We start from the raw sequence: 27,366 nt of genomic DNA, 5'->3' as shown, positions 1-27,366 counted from the left end.
CCTTCACCTTTGTAGTCAGGCCTGACTTCAGCACCAGGCTTGACCAGCTTCTCTGCTGCTGTGCCCTTCTGTCTGTCCAGACCTTCTGTCTGTCCTGATCTGTGCACCTCAGCTTGGGTGCTGCTTGTGGCTCCCATGTTTCTGCTCTTGGCCCGTGGGGCACCCCAGACCTGCAGGGAGTGAGGGCCCTGGTCAGGCTCACCAGCACTCACTGCTTCAAGCTCAGCTTTTAGTAATGGATCATCAGTTAGTGTTGCTGCCTGCATGAGGTGTGTGTCTGTGTCTCTCTGTGTAGTGGCTTATGACCTGTACTAAAATAATAATAAACCCAATCCCCTTCTGTTTTGAAGGTTCCCCTTCTGTTTCAGAAGTAATGAGCAGGTGTGGTGAGTCTCTAGTCCACAGGAATGTCTGTGTGGTCCTTGGTGAGCAAGTAGTTGGTCATCTTCAACCACTTTCAGCAGTGATACTGCAATGCTGTTGCTTTTTTGTGAGGATTGTGGAGGAGTTCTTCTGCAAGAGACTCTTCCTCACTTTTACAAGAAAGTGTAGCTACAAATACATCTCTTAATGAAGTATCAGAAGGCACCAAGACTTCCTTCCGTGCTCCTATGTTTGAGATGGCTACCTGCAACTGTAATTGTAGGAGGACTGACTTCTTTTCTCTCTATGACCTATGTATTTTCCTTGCTTTTTGGGTATGGATATGGCATATTTTTATTCTTCAAATCCAGGTCAAAGTCAGGCTTTTGGGGTATAGCTTATCTCCTTTAAACACTGTTGTTTGAATGCTAGTTTTGGGAAAACTGGGGTGTCTTCTTAGAGGAAGCAACAATATAGGCTGAAGTGTGAGAGGTGCCTGCGAAGGGAGGGCCTGAAATCCAAGGTTCTGACATCAGAAGTAGGTTAACAGGTAGGAGTGTGGGAAGGAAGATGAGTGGATAACACTAAAGGCTGGAGGGAGCGATGCAGAGCATCTGGGAGCAGAATGCTGTGTGTTTCCACCTGACTTGGAGTTCATGAACTGTTCTATGCATGTGGCTGGTGCCTGGGCACCTGTGGTGGTGTTTGGAACGATGCTGAGGTCAGGTAGCATGAGGGGATGCAGAAGGGTTGTAACATGCTCCTTGAGAGCTGAACTGGAGGCTGTGAGTAAAGACAGACTTATATTTAACTCCCACCTGTGTAATCTGTGTCATCCTGTGGGGCAGGATAATGGTCAGCTGTGCCCTTGGTGTAACAGGAGCAGCAGTTCTGTGGAGCAATCAAATGGAACACTCTCCTCCTGGCTCTGGTCACCTTTACGTCCCTCTGTGGGTGCTCACAGACACCCATTTGTCTTTGACTGTTGCCAATGACTCCAGCACTGTACTTTGTTTTAATGCCAACTTGCTCTTATGTCACAGCTGCTGTTGAGAGCCGAGATACGGTCATGTTATTATGAAGACTGTTATGAAAAAGGAAATTAGAGTGGAGTACTGTGTAGTGAGTAGCCACGCTGTAGTTGTGTTGTCGCACGGTGACTTGTGAATGAGAGTGCACAGCAGTGCATGGTTTCCCTTGTGCAACTAACAGCCAGGTTGTTTGTAATTTCCCATGCTGTTTGAAACAGGGTTCTCATGTATCAGCCATCTACTGCCAGAGTGCCCAGCGTGACGACGGTTGATGCTGCTGCTATTCCTCCTTCATTAACAGACTACCCAGTACCATTCCATCACCCACCAATATCCAGTATTTCATCAGACTTGCCAGGTAGGTGCTGGGCGGTTTTCACGTATGTTCTGACAACAGTATTAATTTATGGGGTGGGTAGAAATTGGAAGAATTTATTAACGCTTTGTTTTTGTCTTTTTTAATGGAACAAGTCTATATGCAGTATGGCACTGATGTGCTATCTAGACAAGCCTAGTACAGGCTGTCTGCCCATTTTCAGATTGCATTTTGCAGCAGTGATGTGACAAGCACTGCTTTTGGGGTACAAACTGGCACTTGAGCACGGCAGCCAGAAGCTGCTCTTGCTGTGCTCAGCCAGACTTTGTGTAAACATCCGGTAGTTACGTGTTGTAGATGTGAGGGAGAGTAGTTGCTTGTTTTAGTTACTAGAGATGTGAGGGTGCTGACTCATCCCAGCCCTCAGTGTAGTTACTCTGCTAGCTGATTGTAGTGGTGCTCTGTCTAGACTGTATGAAAAAGGTTAAGGTGAGCTACAATCTGTGAGCTGACCTCTATTGACTTTCTTTACCTAGACATACCCTAAATGCCTATGATGTATTCTTCAACACTGCTGCTAAATATCAGACAAAAGGTGGGGATACTGATTGTTTTCTATCCTGGCTCCTTGAAAAAAAACACTGTATATAGAGACTCTGAGGGTTCTTAATGGAGAAGAGGAGGAGAGATGTCACAGGCCAGAAGAGATTTGGAGGTGAGGGGAGAGGGAGGGAGTATATCATTTCTTTCTGTTGACATAGCAAACACAAGGCCAATATTTAGAAAAAAAAACCCAAAAAACAAAAAATGTGGTAATTTCTCATTGGTTTCATAATTCTAAACATCTTGCCCTAAATGCTTACACGCAAATGGTGTTTAAGATGGACACTAGTTGTCACTGCTCTTGGAGGATATACATTGAACTACTTGTAGTTTCCTCTTCTTCATTCCTTTTATTTGTCTAGACACAAAACGGGGATGATATTAGAAATGTTTCCTTATTGGCTGCCCGTGGGTGGAGGAAGAGACCTGCTGCTTGTTTTTGGACTTGTGCATGTTGTGACTTTACTTCATTCCAGCATCTTTAATGTGATGACACTCTTCATGTCCCAGTTTGGCCAAGTCAGGTACAATATGCAGTGAAACTTGCATTAATGAACCAACAGCTCCAAATGGCAATCTCCATCTAAGCAACCACATTGAACCACCCTGCAGTATTCAGTGAATAATACATCATTATGTCATCCTCATTATTAAAAAGAGCCACTTGTACTAGATAATTCGTTTTGCTGCTGCCTGAAGTAGTCGTTGAGAGTGGTGTCACAGTGGTATATTTCATTTAGAAACTCTGTATGAATTGCAAAATCTGTTCTACAACCACAAAAAAAAAAAAAATCCTTAAGTTTGTTGTGTGTGAATAAAAGGGAGACTTGTCTGTTTATCATCCTTCTCTTCTTCCTAGGTCTGGATTTTCTTTCGCTAATCCCAGTTGATTCACAGGTATGTTTCTGATCTGTTGTGGGGTTAATTTCCAAGTCTGATTGTTGTGATGTTGTGCTCCAGTAATTGTCAGGGTGCCATCATCCAAGCTGTGTTTGCAGTTCACTTGCTTAGACCTAACCACAGTCTAGGATAACCTAGGAAGAGCTGGTAATGAAGATGCATTAAACAGGATTCAGTTTAGCCTTTCTGTGATGAATCCAGGCCTGGAAGGTCATTCTTTACTGATAGTTTGCCTTTTTAAAGTAAATATGTGCTCAGCACGAACTTGAATATACCCAGAGTGTATTTGAGGCCCTGGCATAGGCTGCACAGAGCAGCTATGGCTGCCCCATCCCCACAATTGTCCAGGCTGGACGGAGTTTGGAGCAACCTAGGATAGTGGAAGGTGTCCATCCCATGGCAGGGGATGGACTGAGATGAGTTTTAGGGTGCTTCCAGCCCAAACCATTCTGGAGAACAGGAAGGGGAGGGTGAGGGAGGAGGCTCGTGGCTGCCATCCCCACTTGGTCACCGCTCCACAGAGCCCCGGTTCTCGCCGTGGTCCCGCTAGGAGCGCGCCTGGTGCTTGTTGTGTGGGGAAGACGCGTCTTCAGAGCGTACGTTTCCCTCGTGCAGTTAGTCTCTTCACTCTTCATTGTTTGTTTCAAGCAGTACTGTCCTCCTATGTTTTTGGATAGTCTCACCTCAACCTTAACAAGCAGCACGCCTGGCAGCATCATCACCTCCACCAGCCACCACGAGAGCAGCACGCACGTTAGCTCCTCGGGCCGGGCCGAGGCCGGCGTCATCACCAGCAGCAGCGGCGGCGGCGGCAGCGCGCCCGACATCATCTCCCTGGACTGACCCTCGGGGCAGCACGGGACCCCGCAGGCATTGCACACAGCTGCTGCTGCTGCTCCTCCTATCCCCAGCCCCTCGGAGCTCACGCTGATATTTATTGACAAGGATTTGCCTCCTGGGAGAGTGGGGTGGATTTCGTTGATGCTCGGAAGAGAAGCGATTGGATGATTTTTGGCTGGGTTTTTTTTATTTTTCTTTCTACTGCTTGTTGAATAGCTGGTGTAGAAAAGGCCCTTTTGAGAATACATGTTCAAGCTTTTGGTTTGTTCTGGGGATACTGACTTTCTGTTGTGTGGATTCCATAAGTGCTTTTTAATTTTGTTGGAAAACACAGCAATAATGTAAAAACAAATGAGTTTTTTTTTTAATAAAGAAAAGCACTTACTCGTTGTAGGACAGCCGTTAGGAAAAAGGTGCAGAGGTGTAGGAATTAGTGAATTTGTAATATTTTCACTGGGGCCTGTAATAAACTTCATTAAGAGAATGAAGCTTTGAAATAGCCATGACAAATGTTGTATGTCTTGTTCCCCACCTCCCCCTTACCTGGGGACATACAAGAAGCCTCTGTAAATGGAGTTGTTGGGGGTTTTTTTCCTAGTTTCATGTTGTTCACAAATGCAACAAGAGCCTAAGCTGTGACCTCTTCTTCTTCATGTTCTTTGAGCTAGGAAGGGGACAGACTATCTATGCAAACCCTGCATCACACAGTCTCTTGGGACACCTTGCCACCACCAAAAACTCCCAGTATACAGTTGAATGTGCATCTGCTTTCTGTGGCAGCTGCAAGGAGATGAAATAGGAAAGACTTTCTCCACTGCAGGAAAGTTTTCTAGGATTTCCTGATCATGGTTTCTGGCAGCTGCTGTATTCTGTGTGGACTGAGAGGGAGGCTTGGCTTTTTAGGAAATAGAAGCCATAGCTGCACAGTGTCCCCACCTAATTTTGAATTGTGTGTTTAGGGCTTTATGATGCTTTGCCCCACATTTCCTGGCCTCCTGATTGTTGCTTTTCTACTTCAAAGGGAACAATTTCCTCTGTTTTACTCCTCTGATGACCGTGCTGCTTTGTTAGTGTGTATGCAGTGTCTGCCCACACACACCTGGGGATAACCTCAGCAGTACTGTATGTGGAAGAGGTTACAGACTAGGAAAACCAAGTCATTTTCATGGAGCTGGAATAATGGTATTGTCTATGTATGCTGAAATAACAGCTTTTTTAAGTGTTGCATTTCTGTTAAGTAACTGTATTTGAGATTATTCCTTCCCTAGTGACCAGTTCTTACTTTTTTGCTAATCTTATGTTCCTTTTTTCTTACCTCTTTAGTTGGATGTCTGGTGCTTTTTGCCTTCCAGTACTGTTACAGTATTTGAACCAAGTACATGGATGAGATATATTGAAACAGGATGTTTTGTAATTTTTGTCTGCCCTGTACCCCTACCTTTAATGCTGCATTCTTGTTCCTTATTGCCTTTTTTGTATGGTTTTTCATGCAGTCTTGAGTTCACATGTTGGTCTTAATAGTGCTCCGATCTTTCTTTTCTTTTTTCTTATCAGTTTAATATTTTCTACCTGTTAAGGATCAGTTGTTAGCATGATTTATTTCCAATAAAACCATGCTTGTTATGAAGTTTTTCTTGACGGCCTGCAGCAGATCAGTGCTTTCTGCATCACCATTGCACGTCGACTTGACCTGTAAGTAGAGTGTGGAAAGAGGTTCCAAGAGTAATTCTGAATAAAAGATTTAAAACTGGTCTCTGCTGAAAATGCTGTTTGTGCTCTTAATGTCAAACTCAAGTGTGGCTGAGCTGGCTGAGGGGATGAGAACATCTCACATGTACATCAGGAAAGTGAACTAAGGACAAGGATGTGCTCTAAAACCACTCAGGGTGTAATAAAAATACAGCTGCAATTTTGTAAATTACCGTGCCCCTGGTAGCAGGCAGTAATTGGGGCTGAGGCAGGGTTGTGTTCTTCAAACTCCCCAGAGCCATGACAGCAGCAGTGCAAGCTGAAGAGATTTCAGCCTGGATTGTCACAGGCCGTGGTGTGTGTGCTTTTCCTGCAGTGCCAGTAGGTACAAGGCTTGTGTAACCTCTGAATCCCTTAACTCTGCTGAGGATGAGGTTGTTCCAAGGTGTCAGAGCAGTGCAGTGTCCCCTTCCATCCTCCTGCTTCCACAAGAGCAAGGAATTTGTTGGGATGGGTGGGGAGGGGGACAGGGGCTGCAGCTGAGGTGGGGCCTGCACCACTGCCGTGCTGCTCAGCCAAACTGGCCAGTGTAGCTAGGTGTGGCTTTGGTTTATTTCCCTTTCAGCAAACCCTAAAACACATCAGAATGTCTGTCCAAGAACTTCTAACAAGAAAAAGCTTGGAGAAAAGGTGAGATGAGGTTTTGCCTGTTTCTTTCCACTGTGGGAGCTGATGGTTGCTGCTTTGAGTGGCCCGTATCAAATACACTTTGGAGCCAGCTGCAGAAGGGCGGTAAAGCTGGTGAGGTTCACACAGGAATTTCCCCCACTGCACTGATACCAGCACGCTGTGAAAGCCTTGCTCCACGCACTGGCCTTCTTCCCCTCACCCCTTCACTTGCTATGATTTTTTCTGCAGTTTCTGGAAGTGAGCTAGCTGCTAAAATTCTAGTGACAGGAAGATTCTACCTTCTTAAAGGCTCAGCCTGAACTGGCTTCTGATTTTCTTATTTGCTATCAGATAAAGCTGTCAGAGAGCCATGGAGGCAGGACTTTGAGGGGCTGGAGTGTGTCCAGGGCAGGGAAGGGGCTGGGAAGGGGCTGGAGCCCCAGGAGGGGCTGAGGGAGCTGGGAAGGGGCTGAGCCTGGAGAAAAGGAGGCTCAGGGGGGACCTTGTGGCTCTGCACAGCTCCTGCCAGGAGGGGACAGCCGGGGGGGTCGGGCTCTGCTCCCAGGGAACAGGGACAGGAGGAGGATTCAGTCTTAGACTGCACCAGGGGAGGTTCAGGTTGGACATCAGTGTAGGAATGTGCCCCCTAATGACAGAATGGCAAAGCTAACCTTTGTCCCTCAAAAAAGGAAAGAAGCCCAGAAGTTTTTCTCAACGATTAGGTGAAAAGCCACCTCATAGGACCTCAGGGACTTCACCAAACACCAGAGAACATCTAATTGGATAGAAGCCAAAAAGTCCCACCTGATCAATCAGGTAGAAAAGAAGAGAACAAAAGAGAAGAGAGGCTTTTGTGAAGTGTTTTTACCAGGAGCAGACCTGTGTACCTGGCTCGAGTTTTTCTGTTTGTTATTTTCCTTTTATTAAACCTTTTTTGTTTCTAACACCGCAGCAGAAGCCATCCTGCTTATTTTATGCCCCCAAAGAATAGCTGAGCTATCCTTGGGTGTATTAAGTGTTTTTCGAGGGCTTACAAGAACTGGCCCAGGAAAAACAATTTAATACATCAGGAAGAAATTCTTCACAGAGGGTGACTGGGCATGGGAATGGGCTGCCCAGGGAGAAGGTGTCACCATCCCCAGAGGTGTTCAAGGAAAGACTGGGTGTGACATTGAGTGCCATGCTCTGGGTGACAAGGTGGGGTCACAGGTTGGGCTCAACGACCTCAGAGGGCTTTTTCAATCCAATTCTTTCTGTAATTCTGAACTGCCAGCCTTTTGCCATCTATCCCCCAGAGCACAGAGGATTCCTGTTAGGAAATCAAAGAACACATATTCTGTCTGAGAGGACAAAACCTGACCATTCAGCAAGAATTCCTGCCAGAGCAACAGTGACAGGAGGCACTTGCTAGGTTGTGGTCTAGGCAAACTGTAAAGAACACCATTAGTCCTAGGTGGCTTTTTTTAAAAGTGGGTTTTTGACACAGGTAGGAGTGGTCACAGACAACATACAGGCAACAACAACCACAGAAGTAAATTTCGGTTGTAATTTTTTTAAATTAGATGGTCATGTCATCACCACACTTTCTTAACACTGTGTATATTCAAAGTGACACTAAAAATTTTCCATTTCCTTCCTGGTTTTAAGAGGAAGTTATCAGGACAAAACTGGGCAGTGCATCACGCACCATGAAACAGAAGTGATTACAACTTACCTAGGAAGTTATCCAGAGGTGGAACAAACTCCTTGAAGCTTTTGCCTTTACCTGTTTCAGTCACATCTTGCCAGGGATCTCCAGGCAGAATCTGCCAATGATCAAAAAAACCTGGAAAAACCTGGCTGCCAGTGTTGGATTTCAAATTGGCAGTAAAATCTAGCGGGAAGGAAAAAAATAAATTAAAAAGGGATGAACCAGCTACAGGAAAAGTTAGGACTGGCTTATTGTGAGTTTTTGCATAGACAAAACCTTAGAACACCCTGATGGTAGCTAGGAAATGGCTGCTTTCCAATTAATTCTTCAAAGCAGGTAAAAGTGAGGCCCACTCCCACTTGTAGAAAGATCTCACGTGACCAAGTTAATTGGAAATAAAAAGTCAAAAAATCAATTCAGATAGAGAGGATAGGATATGGAGAAAAAGGTGTTTCACATGTCACAGGAACTGACCTGGTCAGCTTGAGCTCCCTGGGCTATTGTAAGCACCCAGAAGTGTTAACTCAGTGTTCAGAAGTAGCCAAGGTGAGAAATGGAGTGCTTGCACCTGTTAGGAAAGGAGCAGGACACAAAACAATATGTTCAGTGACAGCCTGTCCTTTATCATGAACCTGTGCAGTGTGGCTCCATTATTATCAAGGCAATTACTGCAGAGAAGGTTCCAGAAGGGGAACACGAACAAAACCCTCAACACACTCAGCCAGGCTTGGGCCCTCCTGCATGGGAAAGGCAGCAGGTACAGAGGGATGAAAATTAAACCTGGGAAAAAACCTCCTAAATACTCAAACCCAGCCACGCAAGTATGTAGATTATTATTTCAAGAAGATAGATTGCCAGTTTAGACTTTATAAGTTGGCCATCTCCTATTTCATCACTGATTACTTAAGCAGGCACCACACTGATGCTTTGAAAGGAGCCACCTCCAAAACAGAGCATGGCATTTCTTGCAGTTTTTCCATGTGAGGAGTTCCAAATATGTCCCGTGGAACCTCCCGATGCCACAGGATACTCCTGAAGTGCTTTTTTAAAAAGGGAGGAGTGAAATGGAGCACAAAACCAAACCACAGTACCAGAGGAAGGGCTCTGTACCACACTGAAAATTGTTTCAGTGGCAGTATAAGAAAGATCACATTATTTTAAAGGTGGCCTAAGGATTGGCAAGGGGGTGTCCTGTCATGGAAGCTCCTTTGGCTGGCACACTGCCCTCCTTTTAAAGCTTCAAATTTATACTAAGTTTTCTACCCTGCTGCTGCTGGTGACCAACTCTTCCTCCTAGGCTTGCTGAAAAGGAAAAGTCTTTACTTAAAATGATTGGAAACCCAACCTGAAAAGGAGAAGTCTGAGTGTGCAGGAGCTGCCACATCTTTCTGGCACCCTCTGCTGGCACCAAAGCCTGGAGGAGCTGGCTGCCAGGAAAAAAAGAGTAAATTATCTGAACTGGAGATGCTCTGAACTGAAGATGTACAGGACAACAGGCTGACAAGCAGTCTGATAAATACTGTACCAAAAAAACATCAGTTTGGCTTAGGAATATCACTACAGCTGCAAAACTCCACTGCTTTGCCAGGACAGGTCTCACAAGTCACAGAGGTGGAAAAACTCTCAATTTTGCTCTTTTGTCCTTGTACTCACATCCTTCAGCCCTGATGGCCAAGACATTTTTTAAGCAGCTGGGCTGGTATATTTCCTGCCCACCACCCAGCACTGTGGTCTGGAATTAATTTTAAAAGCAGGTTTTAAATCTTGTGATTGCTTTTAAGATAGTTAAGACTAATTGGTACATGAAAACCTGGGCTTAGTGATAAACAAATACTTTTAGGATGGAATGTATTTTCCAGGCTTTTTTGGGAAAAATTTAATTTACTAAGAAAATCCTGTTATTCAAAGGCCAGAAGTTAATGTTTAAACAGTTCAAAAAGAGTTTATTTTAAAAACCCCAATTATTTCTGTTCTTTGTGGTTATTTAAGCTACCCAATGCTTAATATCCTAAAGGTTTAGTGACAGAAAGAAAGGAAAGAAGTTACCTCCACATAGTAACTTTCCCAGAGGAAAGGTAATTTATAAAGAACAGTTTACCTACCCACCTACATTCTGCTATTTTCATTTAACCTTTTCATATCTTTAGAATAAAAAGCCTCCAAAATCACAGAGGATGGTTTGGGTTGGAAAGGACCTTCAAGTCCATTCAGTCCCATTCCCTGTCACAGGCTTCCACTATCCCAGGCTGCTCCAAGCCCCATCCAGCCTGGCCTTGGGCACTGCCAGGGATCCAGGGGCAGCCACAGCTGCTCTGGGCACCCTGGGCCAGGGCCTGCCCACCCTGCCAGCCAGCAATTCCTGCCCAAGATGCCAAAATCTGTGCCTGCCCTGTGGCAGTGGCAGCCATTGCCTGTGTGCTGTCCCTGCAGGCCTTGTCCCCAGTCCCTGTGCAGCTCTCCTGGAGCCCCTGGAGGCCCTGGCAGGGGCTCTGAGGTGTCCCTGGAACTATGAGTAAAATACTTATTTAGAACAAGCAATTTGGACACAACTCTATGTTTGAATTACAAAAAAACATCACTCATTGCATTCTGTGTTTCCTTGTGCTGGTGTCTTACATTCCAGCCAAAGGCTGTGATCTTGGATTATATTAAGCTCCTAAAAAAAAAAAAAAAAAAAAGCCACGAATGTCCTTCAAAACAGTACTATACAATACTAAAAATAAATGGACAGCCATATTTTATGGTTGTATTTGCCATATAGAGAATATTAAAAATAAACACAAATGTTTTAATAAATCTCTGGCTGCTTGTCACAGTGATGCATGAGGACTTCCCTTCTCCAGTGAAGAGGTAAAGAAATTTACACATCCCCTGGAACCCCTTTCCTGTGGGTTTAAACAAAACTGAGGGGAACACAAGTTACAAAGGGAACTGGGCAGTTTCTTAAATTCTCTTCTGTTGGCATTCAGTGCTGCACAGAAAATGCTGACGTGCTTTCAGGCATTGCTCTTCCAGTGGCTGACTGGAATTCAGTCTTTTTGGGTACACTGGGATGTGTGAGAGCCCACAGAAATCTCATTTTGATTGCACAGACACAGCATTTGTATCAGCATTGCACTGACACCTTGAGAAGAGGCAGGGAGGCAGTGCTGCTGTCTCTTTCTAGTATGAAATAAAAAATTCCCTCTTTTCTTAGATCAGGTGTGTGCTTTGTGTGCTGCACATCCTGTTATCTCCCTGGCAGATTCAGTGCAGTACATTCCCAGCACATTATTTCAGATTGTGGCATTCCTGACACACAAATTTAGCACTGACCAGGCTGTAAAAAGACAATTTGATATTTTATTCCAGGTAACAGACTGTTCAGATTCTTCTTCTGTCCCATATTTTTCACATTGTTTTTTTTTTTTTTTTCTAATATGTGCAGAAAGTATGGACCTATTTTAGAAGAAGGTTGGCTGTCCTAAGGGTTAATGTGCTAAACTAAAAAATAAAAAGTCTATGCCATACCCTCTTGCAATCAAATCAAGACAAAATAGTGTTTTACCTTAAAGACAGGATCCAGAACTAGCTGGCAGAATGTCCTCAGCAACTTCTTTCCATCTGGGCTAGAGGCTGATTTGCTGAGTTTTCCAATTGCTGGATCAAAATATCTGAAGAAGATGTTTATTTTTACTCATCCAGTTTGAACTCGCAGAGTATCCACTTCCCTGCAACTTTCCACTCAATTACTGTTGAAAGAAAGCTTTGCAAAGTTTCACATTTAACCAGAGATTCAAATAACAGAAGGTGGCTAATTTCAATATAGAATAACTGCTAGAAGTCTGTGGAGGCAAAGGATAGCTTTTTGTTAATTTAGGCCTTTGATTGATTGATTTTACTATAAACACTCACTTTTCATTTTTCCAGGTTGCACAGGGTTTGGAGCAGCCTGGTCTAGTGGGAGGCGTCCCTGCCCTTGGCAAGGTGTTGGAATAGATGACTTTTAAGGTCCCTTCCCACCCAAACCATTCTGGGATTCTTTGATTTCTTGGCTTTTTCAGGGAAACAGGCACTTAAAGTAACTTGGCTATCAAAAATCCACCCTGCTATCCCTAACTGCCTTTTGAAGCCTTGCTAAAATAATTTAAAAAGAGAAATCCTGGAGAAACCTGTGAGCTGCATGAGTCAAGGTAGGTCAATTTATTATGAGGCACCAGAAGACAGGCAAATACATTGAACCTTCTCACCTGTATAAATCATTCTGTTAACAGCAAGCTGTGTACACAGCTCATAGCAAATCGAGCCGGTTGATTTCAACAATTTTAGGTTCATTAAATTCACACAAATACTCAGTGGAATCATATGACTGGGTTTGGTCCATCATCTTGTGTTTGTACACTGATTTTACCCGTGCAGCCAATGAAATAATTTAGGTTATGAAGCTGTGAGAGTGAATCTTTTCTCTCTGCTCTTACAGAGAAGAGAAGGCACACACAGAATAGCTGCATGACAAGAAATTTCTTTTCTCAGTGTCGTGGTTTAACACTCAGATACTTAAATATTTTTATTGCAGGAGTTCCAAACTCCCTCCAGGGGCTGCCTGTGGGAGCCCAGCTCAGCAGAAGCAGTTGTACGCACCGCTGACATCCTCAGAGTGTCACTGTGGTATCTCAGCATGGATCTGCAGCCTTCCCTCTGCCTCCTTTCCACCCCAGAGGCTTCTCGCCATCTCTTCCACTCCACTTCCAGCTCAACCGCAGCTCTGAAGCAAGAGTTTCATTCCACACGGTGGGAATATTTATAGCAAAGGTTAAATTGAAACTTGAGAAATGTATTTGTAAAGCTCTGAGTAGGATCTGGAGGACGATTGCTTTGTGATGAGTGTTAACTGAGTTCTCAGGGAACTCCCTCTGGCATTTAAAATAGAGGTGGATTGTTCCTGCCACGCAGATGGAACTGGCCTGACTTAGGGGTGGCTGAGATCCATGGAATATAAGAATCAGAGTAAAATCCTAGCTCAGAGACCTTTGTTTCGGTAACTAGGTAAGCTGCAGTCAATTTTAGCTGTAAAACAATCCAGTGTGGGAGAATTCTATGTGAATAAAGGAAAACAGAACTCAAAACTGATGAGAAAGTTGGTTTTGTATCTCTTTGCTGAAAAAAATACAATCTGAACCAGCCCAGTTCTGATAATACCTCACCTTAACAGCTGGACCACCAGAGGAAACTTCCAGTTGACTTTGCTTTTTTATTTTACAGTTCTCAGCTGCAACACAGGAAATACTGTTTGTCTTTTTTATCCAGCTATGCTTCCAGAGGTATCCAGCACATTATTGTTATGTTTGCCCAATTATCTAATCACAAATAAAAGGCCAAACAAAATTAAATGTAATCATATAATTACCGATAGAAAAACAGACTTACACCTTCAGATCAGAACAGAGCAAATTAAATATCCCCTCAGTCAGGAGTAGCAGAAGGGCCACGTTTATTCTTGTGTGAGTGACAGAAGCAGCAAAGTGAGGCACAGAAAGCCAGTCTCATGGATTTAAAGATCCACAGCTCCCCTTCAGCAGTTTGCTCCAGGCAGATGTCTGACATTTGGGGTTTGAATGGCACTGAGAAGCCCCCTTGAGGATACTCACTTTGTCACTAGAGGATGGCCTGCTTTGTGAGTTCTCCCCTCCCTCCCAGTTGCTTCGACTGCCCAGGTGTTTGGTCTGAAATAACACCCCCAAAAGAAAGAGCATGGGACAATGAGGGGGGAAGGGGACAGAAGAATGACTCTGAACTGCCATAAATGTATGCAACTATTTTGCTTCAAGGCTGATACTCTCCAAAACTGGGTTTCAACCACACCAAAGTTTTTATATCTTCTTTACCATAATATCACTCATTGGTCCAGTTTCACCTTTTCCATACATGGGGATGGTGACAGTGACATTTTCCACAACATCCTGGTAAAGTTCCTCCAGCTCCAGCTGCAATCCCAGCAAAGAATAGTCCATTTTGTTCATCATCAGTATGGGTTTGATGTGTTCTGCTATAGCCTGTCATGGAACTGTCTCTGTCTGTACACAAACCCCTTAATAAAATATAACCACAATTAAAACTCTAATCTACTTGATAAGAGTGGTGAGTGGGAAAGTCAAACTGGTACCTAACCCATCATTTTCAGTTTCCTGTACTCTTCTAATCGAAGAAGAGACACAGGCACCTCCACTCTCCAGGATTTTGCTGAAAGATCAACTTTATTCGTTCCTACACATATGTATTTACTCTACATTCAGCCCACAGGCTGGACATGAAAGTGCTACAAACTCCTGAGATAGAGGAAAGGCCACGGGCTAAAAATGCATGTCAGAATTCATATAATTAGAAGTTAAACTATTAGAGAAACAAGCTTCCCCCCCACTTGTGATTTTTTTTTTTCCCTTAAGAAGATAGAAGTAAAATACATGGAGTTCTTTCCAGCTGAAGAGCATGTTTACCTGAAACAGTCAGTCACAACAGGGGCACCATCAGCGACAGGAGGGCTGCTGTGAATTCAGAGAAGAAATTGACATTTCCAGGGAAGCCAATTAAGTTAATAAGAAAACTCAAACCATCCCTGAACTGTCTGATGAAGGCCAAGGTGCTGTCTGAGTGTTTACAATTCCCAGAAATTGCCCTGTAAGAGAAGAAAATAAAAATAATAAATTAATAATGTTTCATTTTCTGCCAATTTTGTAAGCTGCATTGGTTGGGCAATTATTGTGCCAGCACTGTTATGGTGCCAATTCTTCTTAATATACTTCAATATTTCAATTCCTAAAGTTATTAGGATCTAAAATTCTGGTTTTGGTGTAATTAATTTTTATTCTTATTCAAAACCAACACCCTAACCTAACAGTCACAGCATGACATCATTTTGAGACACTTGTACAGCAATACTCCAATTCACTTTAAAGTTTATTCACTTTAAAACTTTGCAGTTGCAGACCTCAAATATAGAGGAAATAACAAGGCACAGCCCTCCACAGTAAGAAATCAATTAAAAAGGAAGGATACTACTAAGAAACTCCCCAAAAGCATCTTCCTCCATGCTGAGGAGCAGGTGGGAAGGGTCAGTGGGTGCCACATAAAAGCTCACCCCCAGAACTGCTGAGATTTCACTCTGAGGACTGTGAGCTTCTGTTCTGTAGTGCAGAGCTTGAGGCACATGTCAACTTAAAAAAGATCTGGTGAGAGGCAAGGCTTTCAGCAGAGCCCTCTTCTGTCTTCAGGTTTTAAAGAAAAAGCAACAGAAGATACAATCAGATTTTACGTAGATTCAATTATGACACATCTTTCTTGCTCTTTTTCTGTGTCTGTGAATCAGGTTCCTCAAGCTCTGGCTGAAGAAATCATGCTCTGCACACCGAGGAGTCTGACAAGGTTGATTTGTTCTGCTCTACTGTGAAATTCACCCTGAGGAAGGAGGAAAAAAATAATGAAAAATCAGCTATTGCTTTCTTTCAAAGTATACAAATGATATGAAGTTTTAAAGCTTTACTGTTATTAAATTCACAGCCTAAGGAGGAAATGAGGTTGCTCATGATTTTAAGCTTAGTGTTACAAATACCCATTCACATTTTTGGCATGTTTGTGTGAATACAAAGAGCGGAGGCATAACTTAAAATACATCCCTGGTTTTGTACCACAAAATGTCAACCACCACAGAAAATGAAGAACCCACTTGCAGAGACAGAACAGCTCATCCCTTCCAAATGTTCCAGGAGGGTTTGGTGCACACAGCTGAGAGCTGCAGCTCTCTCCAGAGCTCCATCCTTCTCCTCTCCTCTCCTCCCACCCCTGCTCCTCGCCGTGCCAAGCCCTGCTCCCACTCCAGCTCCCCACTCCCGGGATCTGATCCCTCCCAGGTGAGCCCCTCTTCCCAGCCTCCACCACACCCTGGGTCTCCTCCTTTTGGAGACAAAACACCAGATCTAGAAACTGGTGGTCCAGCTCAGCCAAAAACCTCTTAAAAAACATTAATGAGCGGAGTGCAGAATTTTTAGAGTCCCTTTCACAAATTATACTGCTGAAAGAAATAGTTCTTATTTCCATAACTCTTCTATCCCTTGCTAAGAGCATTTCCCCTCTTTCAGATTATGGAAAAAAAAAAAAAAGAATGGAAAAAGGAAATCTTGACCCCCCCAGAAGTGTTGGTATTTATCTGTTAAGCACATGAGACACCTTAGCCAAGGCAGGTGAGATGTTTCTAATCTTGGCCTGTCTCAGTCTGTCACAAGCACCTTTAATTGGTTATTCCTGCAAATCCCCTTAATGCAGGAAGTGCTTCACAGGGACAAGGAAAAGGACAGAAGTGGGAGGAAAAAATGACTGGGAGTAGCAAACAAACAGGCACAGAAATCCCATGGTACAGCAGTGGTTTGTACTTGTTGATCAAGTGAAGAAAAATACCATAAGAAACACCTAAATAGGTTCCTTGTCTGAGCTGGAGTCACAAATGACTGAAAAATCAAATTAAAAACAAGTTTCTATTGCTACACCAACAAAAGTTACCAACACAGCTGGAGAGCTAATGAGCACATCTTCCTCCAAGGATAAGATATTAATTTAAAATATCAACCAGCCCAGCTCAAAATATAATTAAATGTAAGAGACAAAATAGGATTATTTTGTACATGGACAGATACAATGCGGATTTAAATTACTGCATGTTCTCTTACTAACTTTGGATCTTTAGTTCAATCTTTTTAATTGTATGTTTTCTCAGAAATTGGTTCTCATTAAAATAGCCAAGTTCTGTTTGGAAATGAGAAATATCTAAGCAGCAGCTTGGCCTCTTCACTCAAATATGTGTTATTTCCCCACAGTCCTTTTCATTTATAGCTTCTTTCCTACTTAAAAGTCTGCAGAAAACAATCAACCAACCCCTCCCTCTTTTGCCACCAAGGGAAACTTAGTATAAACAAGACAATTTTTAGTGCATGTTTACACTTTTGTCAGTGATCCACCTCATATGAAGGTACCTCATTTCTGAATTTGACCCATTGGGTTATTCTTCAGCTTAATAAAGACACAATGATATTCTTTTTCTAGAATGTTCTACAGTGTCCTGGCACCCAAAATCTCACTCACAGCAACACTTACATACTTCTTCTGAACTTTGAACTATTTATTTCTTCTCTTTCTTTTCCATTAACAGATGGCACCACCACTTTTCTACTTTCATAGTTTTCCCTGTTTTTTAAGTTGTGCTGTGCTAAAATAATATAAAATCAAGACTCTTAGCTAGAATGAAGTATAGTTCCAGAAGTATGCCATGTATACTTATTTCATCATGCAAATAAATACCTAAGTGTTGAAAAATGCTCTCTGCCTGCTCTTTGTTCTTCCTAATTTTACACTTTCTTGATGGTACAACTAAAATTTGCTCCCGATAAATACTTAGCTAGCAAAGACAATTGCATTTTTTCCATTTGCTTCAAGTTTCCACCACATTTATATGCACAGGCCACACTGGGGTTTTCTTTTGGGACAAGGAACAGAGATGGCCACAGCTGTTTATTTTTATTTCATGTTTTAAGCCTTCTACAAGTATCCATTTACACTAATTCTAAATGTAAACATCATGGGCATATTATTTCAACAGGACTGGTTGTTATCCTGTGGCAGAAACTTCAGGATTATGTATCAATAAATGCTGACCAATTCCAAACCTTTTATTTACCACTTCATTAACACAAATTCCAGAACCAGCCTGGATATGTGTGGTGCTATGTAAGAAAGGAAGGCAATGGCATCACAGTTTTTTTTTGGTTTTAAATACAGTTGAAAACACATATTCAGATTAAAAATTAACAGCTACTTTAATTTTAAGTGATTCTAATTGAAGAGCTGTTACAGTTTTGGTTCTGCTGTGTCAGTCAGCAATCAGATCAAAAGTATTTTGCCATGAAGTGATTGCTGCAGAGGGGTTAAGATCCTTAACCAAGAAATTATTGAGGTGAAAGCAGTATCTGTGGAAGGGAGAAATATCACCACTTTATTTAAAAAACTTCACTTTTTTCCCAAACCCCCCAGGTTTCATGGCCAGTATGAGCAGAAAATTACATTCCTTCCTTTTAACTTCTAGACATAATTTGAGTAGCTCACATTGCAGTGCTGCCAGTAATGCCTCCAGACTAGACCTCTTCTGCAAGGCATCTCTTCCTCTTAAAGATGATGAAATTCTCATTGTATTGAACAATTACATGCTTCACCTCAGAAATAAATATCCTGAAAGCCAAAGAAAAATGAGAACACTTACAAAAGCTGACATGGGTAACTAGAATGTCCATTTCAATAAAAAGTAACATTAATACAAGGAGAGACTACAAAAGTTTGAGAAAAAAAATTAAAAGGGGAAGAATTATAGTAGCATTAATTCTCAAGAAATGGAAAGGTATGCAAGCATCTGTTTATCACTGGTTCACTAGAATAAAAAAAAGCTCAGAATGAGTGAAACCTATTATCAGAACTGCAGTGATTTTAAAAAAGCATAGAATCAGATAATCCCAGAATGGTTTGGGTAGGAAAGGACCTTAAAGCTCATCCAGTCCCACCCCTGCCATGGGCAGGGACACCTTCCACTGTCCCAGGCTGCTCCAAGCCCCATCCAACCTGGCCTTGGGCACTGCCAGGGATCCAGGGGCAGCCACAGCTGCTCTGTTCAGCACGGACTGACAGCAGGACAGAACTCTCCTTTGCTTTTAGTTAGTTTTTAGCTAGCTGAGGCAGAGAAGTTCCCTGGGCTGTGGTTTTTCTTTCTCTTGGAACTGATCAGGCTGCACTGGACTGAGAACCCACAAGAACACCAGGAGCTCACTCCTGTGGCCCACTGGAGCCCGGGACGCAGCATTTTCCAGATAAGAGACTGAGTGAGCTGAGCTACACCCCATGAAAAGGACTTTCTGAATTTGCCATCTCCTCAGAACAGCGAGAGGTTTTATTGTTTAATATTATTATTTTTTTTATGCTTGTGAATACTTTTCTTGCTAAATAAACAGTTTTTTCCCACTTTTCTCCAAGGAAATCTTTTCCCGAATCAGTTGGGGGATGGGCCACTTGCATACACCCCATGAAAAGGACTTTCTGAATTTGCCATCTCCTCAGAACAGCGAGAGGTTTTATTGTTTAATATTATTATTTTTTTTATGCTTGTGAATACTTTTCTTGCTAAATAAACAGTTTTTTCCCACTTTTCTCCAAGGAAATCTTTTCCCGAATCAGTTGGGGGATGGGCCACTTGCATCTGCTTTCTAGAGGGATCCCTTTGGAAGTTTCCTCCCAAATTCACCCTAAACCAGGACAAGAGCCTTTCCCTGATATCCACCCTACCCTGGCATGACTCCATGCTGTGGTGTTCACTGCTCTGCTCCAAGGGCCCCCTCTTGCTGCGGGTTTTCCCTCTGAGGATGTTTAGTTTTGATTCCTGGCTTGGAGCAGGTAGTCAGTGCTGTAACCCCCCATTAGTTACCTTTAAAAACTAGTTAAATGACAGATCAGTTCCCTGCTGAAATGCAGGGATGACACTGAGTCCCTTTAAAAATAACTCGCTGTCGTGGAAGGCACTAAAGTAATAACAGCACTTCACGTTTCTAATACAGACTTTCATCCAAAAACGCCTTTTAGAAATATTAGGTAATTAAATTGTCAAGCACAGAGTGAGTGTGTGAATGACTTCACTGAAAAGCACCAACTTCAGGGACCAAGCTAAGGGAACATTTATACAGGAACACTTCCTAAGAACTGAAGGTCAGGAAAGATGCATATCAAATCAAGCATATTATTATATATGAAGGGCTATGGATGGGAAAAATGGTTGCATCAGCCCTACAGAATGAAAGGTCCTTTTTAAAACCCCTGTCAGCCTTGGGCATGGAAAAATGCTGCTGTAGCTTGCCACAGAGCTGCCAAAGGAGAACTTGCAGGACTTGGCTCAACGGGATGAAGCTTAATATGATTAAATAAGTTTAAGATAACAAAATACCAAGAGTATTATATACCAATATTATATATACACACACACAGAGCATCAGAATGTGGGAATGTGGAAATTCTGGCCTGCAGGTTTTTTTTTAATTAAATAGCAATTTCAGTGGTCATAAATGCTCAGCCTGGAGTTCAAATTACATGTTGCCTCAAGGGCATTGTTCATTTTATTAAAAAGCAGGTATTAGTTGCACTGTGCTCCTCAAAGCAGTTCATAACACAGGAAAAGCTGGATCTGAGTGCTCCAAACTTTCTTTGGCCAGACAATTAACAACTTCACACTGAGCAGGCTGTAAGCCCAGCATGTTTGATGCCTTGTCAGCACCCGTATTCAAGACAAAATAATTAAATAGCCAAAGTCCTTTACTTGGCCAAGAGAAGGGTTATTTTATTCATATCCTTCCCCTGGACAAGAGGAAATGTTCACAGGACACTTCTCTGCCAAGCTTTTCCCGCCCAAAGGCGGATTTTTCTTTCAGCTTATCTTCAAGGGGTCATGAAGCAGATATGAAATGGCTTCCTAAACAACCTGGCTGTGTCACAGCAGAGGGAAAGCACTGGAGTTTTGTTCTGAAGAGCTGAGCAGCACTTGTAAGGGCCTTGCTTGTGCAGTCTGAACTTCAGCTCTGTGCACAGTTCTTTGTCAGCATGAAGAGTTATTTCTGAAGACTTGATGTCTGCTAACAAAACTTTTCCTTGTGTCTGTGTGCATTTAAGTACACAATTTTTGGACCATTTTGCAGAGCTGGTGCTCAGGCACAGTCCAGTACATACAAGAGAAATTTATTTTCCTCTGTCTTTTATTCCTTTCCAATTTATGCCAATCTGTGCAGGAAAACAAATCTTAAAAAAGTGTTGAAAAGTTTCCAAGTTAACAGGTTCCTGGCAAAAAAAAAAAAAAAAATCCAGTGTACACTGGCATGCCATTTTCATGGGAATTTTATTCTTTGTATGACCTCAATTCCACTTAAAAATGACAGCTCTTCCACAAATTCTCTTTCAGCTTGTTCCCTACTTTTATTTTTTTTTTTTTTTTTTTTTTTTGTGTTTCTCGAGCAATTACTGTCCTTATTCTCTTCTCCACAGCATTGCCTTCAGCCCTGGATGTGGAGAGTGCTGTACTGAACCCCTTCCTGGCTATATCTTCAATCAATATAATCATGTAAATTGTTCCTGAAGAATGAAAGAGCTGTGTGCAATTCAGCACACATTTTAAAGGCAGAAGGGAAATTGAAGAGACATTATTTTTGTGCTTGCCTTCTGCCAGACTTGATTTCTTTAATATGCTGGGGTTTGCTTAGGAGGAGAATCTAAAATGATTCTGTGTAAGTGATCAATTGTTCCGTGTTTAAAGCACTGTAAATAAGAGCAGACCAGCAATTCTGGAGGATTGGAAAATGTTGAAAAGAGAGGTTTGTCAAAGGGTAGCCGAGGCTTCATGAGGAGAAGTTGGTTCAAACTGTACCCAGTATTTTATCACCATTGTACAGAGGGCACAAAGACCCAGAGCCCTTATTCAGTAACTCATATTGGAACAGTTAAAAAATTGCTTGCTAGTTACCACATGTGTGTCAGGAGATGCCATGATGGGGCAGGGGGAACCATTTCCTGTGTCCAGCATTTCTCAGAGTTTTAATTCATTTTCTCTAACCCCATTTCGCCCTGGATCCACCGTTTCTCATGCACATATTCAGATTTTTTCCTGTGCATTTCATTTTGGTCTAGGTTCTACTTTCTGTTCCATTCAGATAGATAGGTTTGCCTTGCTTTGTAGTGCAGGGAGTACTTGGTTTTCCATGCCTTGTCTCTTCAAATAAATTTTGGTAACATTCAGTGGCTTAGAGGATGGGTGCTTCTGAAGTTTATTGGTACATGGGCTTGTGTGGACAGGCAGGACCCTCTCTGGCTGTCACCCAGAGTAGCCAAGCAGAAGAAAACTCAAATATCATTACTCTGTAATTTCCACATCGGTGCTGCCTCAGATCTTGAGAATTCCAAGTACATCTGAAGAGCTCAAGCCTGCCTTCACCTGCTTGTACACAGGTGACTTTGCCCTGAACAATTCAAATTTGAATCCTCCCTCAGTAAAAATGGCACAGCCTTAGCTTAAAACATATTTTATTCTGTAAAAATAATAAAAAAAAAATCTTTTATTCTGTAAATCAGGTGCATTGACTAAAATATTTTCTCATTTGCATTATTAAAGCATTGCAGTCAACCAAGATCAATCTGCAGCCTATTTGTTTTATTTATCAACTGCATTTCTCTATACCTACCACTAACAACTCTGAGGGATTCTCTGAAGACAGAAGGTTTATCCACATTTCAGTATATTACCTGTTTGTATTTCTAGTAATGATGCATGAGAACTAAAAAAGTCACCACTTTACTACACTTAAAGTCAACCTACAACAAAATATTTTACTGCTGTAAGATACCTGATGGGGCAACAGCTTCTCTTCAGCTGGTAATTCACATATTGTCAGAGAGCAAACCTGCAGGTTTCTCATCAAGGAAGTACTGTCTCTCAAAATACTCGAATTGTTTACCTCCAAAATACCCAAAATAGTATTGTAAATCTGCTTTACAACACCTCTGTGAGAATAATAGTCTGTGAAGGATAAGTTCATGGGAGCAAAAAGGTACCTGACCAACACAAGTGTTAGAAAATCTGCACAACTGATGCCAGTAAAAGAGCAGAGCAAAAAAAAAGTCTAAAATTTTTGATTTTCAGGAGTGGGAAAAGAAAATTGTGTTAGTTGTAAGTTGAAGCTGTTTGGCATAATATTCTTTGAAAAGCAGTGGACAATTTAAACTCTGAGCATTTGGGATTTTCCAGGGTAGCAGTGAAAGTTTCCCTAATCTGTTGCCATAGTATTTTTTTTTAAATTTTTTTTAAATTTTTTTTTCTTTTTTGGAAATCTGTTATCTCAAGCAGCATGTATGTTTGAACCTTTGAGCATGGAACTTAATTTCATCTTGAAAATCAGGGTTATATAGTTATAGATTAAGTGTGACTTTAACTTTTCTTTCCCTAGCAGAGGCTTTTTCCTAACAGCTCACGAGTCCTTTAAAGACATTAATCAGAAAGCTGATTAAATATTTTGCTGCTTTTTTTTTTGATGAACTTTTTTTTTTTTTTTTAATTATGCATTGGCTACAGTCAAGTAACCTCCTTGGATTTTGCCTTCACTTCAGAATCACCTCTGTTGACCTCACAAAATATGAGGCATTTGACAGAGATATCTTCCTTGGAGGCCTTACTTAGGGATGGAGAGAGACAGGCACTTCAGGAAGGCATTTCAGCTTCTTGTTTGCCTGTGATGAGTTGTGACTGAATGACAAGAAGGATGTGCCACATGATATTATTTCTGCTCCTTCACTGGATGCTGTGTGAGAACATCTGATATTAATTCTAACACATAAAAGCAGCACGTATGATCTTCAAAAGTGCCGCATTTATTCAGTCCTCCTTAAATCAGTGGGATTGCTCTTGTCATTTTAAGCAGTTTGCCCTCAAATGACCATTTTTGAAAAGCTGTAAGGAAAAGAGTGCTAAGCAAAGATAATTATGTGTAAACTTGAAATGGATTGTGTGATCATTTGTGGTAGTGAAACACACTTGCTTGTCTGCCTGGACCAAATTAATGAATAGGTAACTCATCCAAGCTTATTTAGAGTTTAGGGCTGGCCTCATTAAAAGGCATCTGATTACATTTGGGAAATAAATGGAAGACATTACTGAAAATTTACATAATTTCTTTGTCAAAAGGTCCCTGCTTATGAATGAAATTAACAATTATTCCTTATCTTAAAATAATTTATTATTACAATATATTTTACAATTATGTATGATTATTTTTAATTATAGTATTCAATATAGTGAAATGGATGTAGAAGTAGTTCTGTGTCATCAAAGATTCAAAAGGGATACATTTTCGTGTTCATTCAATTCTGGTTGCAAAAGATAATTAAAAATAAGGCAAAGCACAAGGAATTAAGTGTTTTTCTGCTTCAGGAAGGACACAGCAGATCCTTCTACAGTGTATTAAAAAAGGGCTACCACTCAGCCTTTGTTATATTGAGAACATCTGCCAAATTGCAGTGGGAAGGTCACATCAGTTTATCTGGGAGTATTTTATGTGTTCTGAGATGGATTGAAAGGAGCGGTGTGGGCCAAAGTGGCCGGGCAGGGAGCCTGTCCTGAGCAAGGCCCATGCAGGGCTCAGCACGCATCCAGGATGCTCCACCAGGAATGAGCAGTCACAGGTGAACCCTCATGCACAGGGCTGGAAGTATCCAAGGAATCTGTGAGACTTTTTTTGTCAGGAAATGAACGGATTAAGACTGAAAGCTCCCAGCCTGAGCCAGGCCCAGCAGCCATGTTCCCTCAGCTCACGGAAAGCACTGAGGGGCTGGAGCGTGTCCAGGGCAGGGAACGGGGCTGGGAAGGGGCTGGAGCCCCAGGAGCGGCTGAGGGAGCTGGGAAGGGGCTGAGCCTGGAGAAAAGGAGGCTCAGGGGGGACCTTGTGGCTCTGCACAGCTCCTGACAGGAGGGGACAGCCGGGGGGGTCGGGCTCTGCTCCCAGGGAACAGGGACAGGAGGAGAGGGAACGGCCTCAGGCTGGGACAGGGCAGGCTCAGGTTGGACATCAGGAGGAATTCCTTCATGGTAAGGATTGCTAAACATTGAAATGGGCTGCCCAGGGAGGTGTTGGAGTCCCCATCCCTGGAGGTGTCCAAGGAAGGCCTGGAGGTGGCACTCAGTGCTCTGGGCTGGGGACAAGGTGGGCATTGGGCACAGATGGGACTCGATGGTCTTGGAGGTCTTTGCCAACCTGAATGATTCTGTGACTCAGTGGTAAAATCACTGTGACCACTTTAAAATCTGTGGTGGAGAAGTAGTCACTTGGAAGCCCAGCTGGATCAGCTGCCTGGGGCAATCTGATCACAGACTGTTAATGCAGATGTGCCCCTTTGAGGCAGGGAATGTCACAGGGCTAAGTTTCGGATGGCCAGAGGAAGGGCAACCTCATTAAAGGGAGGTGGAACAACTCTTCACAATTGTATTAATCGAGGCTGCTGAAATAAATACAGAGTTTCACCATATTCCTCTCATACCCAGTGGTGGTATGGGGTGGTGACACTTGTAATAAGCAACTTTGTGCAGTTTTTCTTCTTTTCTTTTTAAATATAGCCCTCTTCTAGCAGAAGTGATCAATGTACCTCTTTCAGAGCTACTGTGAAAGGAGGCGAAAAGCTTTACTGCTACAATAACATCACTGTTAAAATATTTCTACTTACCCAAGTGATGAGAGGGTAGTTATAAAAGCTTTTTGTGTAGTTTCTTATTCTTATGTCTTTTAACACAACTACTGCTTTCCTCACCCAGCAGCAGTCATGAGAAGGTTTCTGTAACGTTAAATGTACTCTCAGTAAAAAATGGCATTTTAAGACTGACTGTAATTAGGGGTAAAAGCAACTCTTGTTGTGCTGAATGTTCGCTCCTGGTCAGTTCTTTACATAGCAGTGTTTTTCATTTCATAAGCAGAAGGATGATTTTTGTAAGGTCACACTTCCAGGACACTTTTTAGTGTCCCTGCCATAACTGTGAGGCACCAGGTTTCTGCAGAGCAGGCAATTTTGTCAGTGATGCATGAGACAAAGTAGTATCCAAGTCGTGCCTTCAAATATTCATTTGGTCATAATACCAACATGTCAATGGACCTGTTTTTGTCATTAGTGGGGATAGATAGGAAGATTTTTTTCATCCTTGGGCTAAGCATATTTCATAATCAAATGTTCCTTTAAAGCTGAGAAATAACATTAACATTAGGAAAATAAAAAAAGAAAAAGGAACATTTTCTCTCCTAGGCACTGCCATATGTCTTTCCAGGTGGAAATACAACAGGGTGCAGTAAGGCAAGGATTGTGCAGGGCCCCTGTTGTGCTTGGCTGTTGGAAAGCATATGGTGCAATAATGTTCCAGTTCTGACTGTGAATTTTCCTTCTCTTTTCTTCTCTGGCAAATATGATTGTTCTGATGTGTATTCAGCTTTTCTGTTTGTGGCTAGGAAGAGTGTGCTCCTCCGTCTTCAAATACACTTGTAAGATCAGGTCTCATTTCGGAGAAAACCCCAGAAGAAAAAGAGAAAAGGTATGAAAACTTTTCTCACTAGTTGTATGAACCAGTTTTACAGTGTTGAAGAGTTTGCAGAAGCTTGGATTTCACCAGCCTTCATGGAGACTTTAGGATGCTGAAATTCCAGGAGAAGTAACATTTCCCTATCTTGAAAGAAAATAATGCTGGTCCTCAGGCAGTTTTTATGCCCTTGCAATAACACTGACCTGCAGCTGGCTTGGTCTTTGTGCTTCCTACCCTTGGAGTTGATTGCTTGGGAAGTATTGCATTTTGGAATTTATTGTTAGTTGTTCAAGTTTCTCAGCACACTCTTCAGGCCGTGATGCTGCTGAAGTTTTAGCACCACCTGAGTGCCTGTCATCCTGCTCCCCTCTGCTTGTCCAGGCCTGCCAAGAACTGCACAGCGAGCTTCTGTATCCCCAGGGCCTTAATTTCTGTGGGATGTGGTGAAATGCTTTGGACATGTAATCAGAGATTATGGCAAAAAGCAGCAGCAGTTGTATTTGTTTCAGTCTCATGCCTCAGTATCACGTCAGCGCACAGTACAGATTCTGAGGAAGGCTGCTGCTGATGGCTTCTGTGGAAAAAGGCATAAATCTTGGGCACATGGCAGTTTTGAAATAAGAAACTCATGCAGGGAAGTTCATCTGGAATCATAAGCAGTTTAATGACTGGCTTCTGTTCTGAAGATGGAGGAGGCTGCATCTCTCCAAAAATTGCTATCTCTGGAGCTCCTACTTCTATCGTAACTGTGGGTATTTCCATTGTGCACTCCTTTAAAAAAACCCTATTAGGCTATTGTCCTCTGTGATTCCTGTCTGCAGAAAATCCCTTGGAGCAAAATTAACTTCTCACAAAGTTCCCTGCATGTAGGGTATTTCTGCCTGGGTTACTGCCCTGTAGTACCCAAACATTTAGAAACCTCAAGGTATGTTTGGCAGAAGGGCTGAAAGGAAATTGTGGATGCCTGTTTGGGCAAGGCTGTAACTGCCAGCTTTGCAGGGTGGTTGTAGAATGGCTGTGACAGGCCTAAAATACTGAGTTGTTCACTGTACTCCTAAAAACTAGCTGTGCCTCCATCTCGCTTCTTCCTTTACTTCTCTTACCTTATCTCCTTCAT

The 27,366-nt window shown here is 42.4% G+C and overlaps 1 protein-coding gene and 1 pseudogene across 6 annotated transcripts in view; one reads left to right on the top strand and one right to left on the bottom strand.

Moving 5' to 3' along the window:
- PIAS2 (protein inhibitor of activated STAT 2) overlaps positions 1-5,804 on the top strand; it is a 26,856-nt gene extending 21,052 nt beyond the window's left edge. The window contains exons 12-15 of one of the 6 annotated variants that reach the window (XR_005954833.1): positions 1,613-1,752; positions 2,676-2,837; positions 3,173-3,210; positions 3,865-3,965. Coding sequence is in view for 3 of the 6 variants with exons in the window: in XM_041464122.1 (XP_041320056.1) it covers positions 1,613-1,752; positions 3,173-3,210; positions 3,862-4,056 (373 nt within the window). In the remaining 3 variants the exon portion in view is untranslated. Of the gene's footprint in view, positions 1-1,612; positions 1,753-2,246; positions 2,306-2,675; positions 2,838-3,172; positions 3,211-3,861 lie in introns of all 6 variants that reach the window. The other 5 variants (XR_005954834.1, XR_005954835.1, XM_041464122.1 and 2 more) reach the window with 5 other exon arrangements.
- LOC121351761 lies at positions 5,633-27,366 on the bottom strand (annotated as a pseudogene).

This window comes from Pyrgilauda ruficollis, unplaced genomic scaffold, assembly GCF_017590135.1.
Source record: "Pyrgilauda ruficollis isolate IOZ18807 unplaced genomic scaffold, ASM1759013v1 scaffold170, whole genome shotgun sequence".
NCBI lineage: Eukaryota > Metazoa > Chordata > Aves > Passeriformes > Passeridae > Pyrgilauda > Pyrgilauda ruficollis.
Note: the sequence above shows the minus strand (reverse complement) of the source record. Positions and strands in the feature narration are given on the sequence as shown.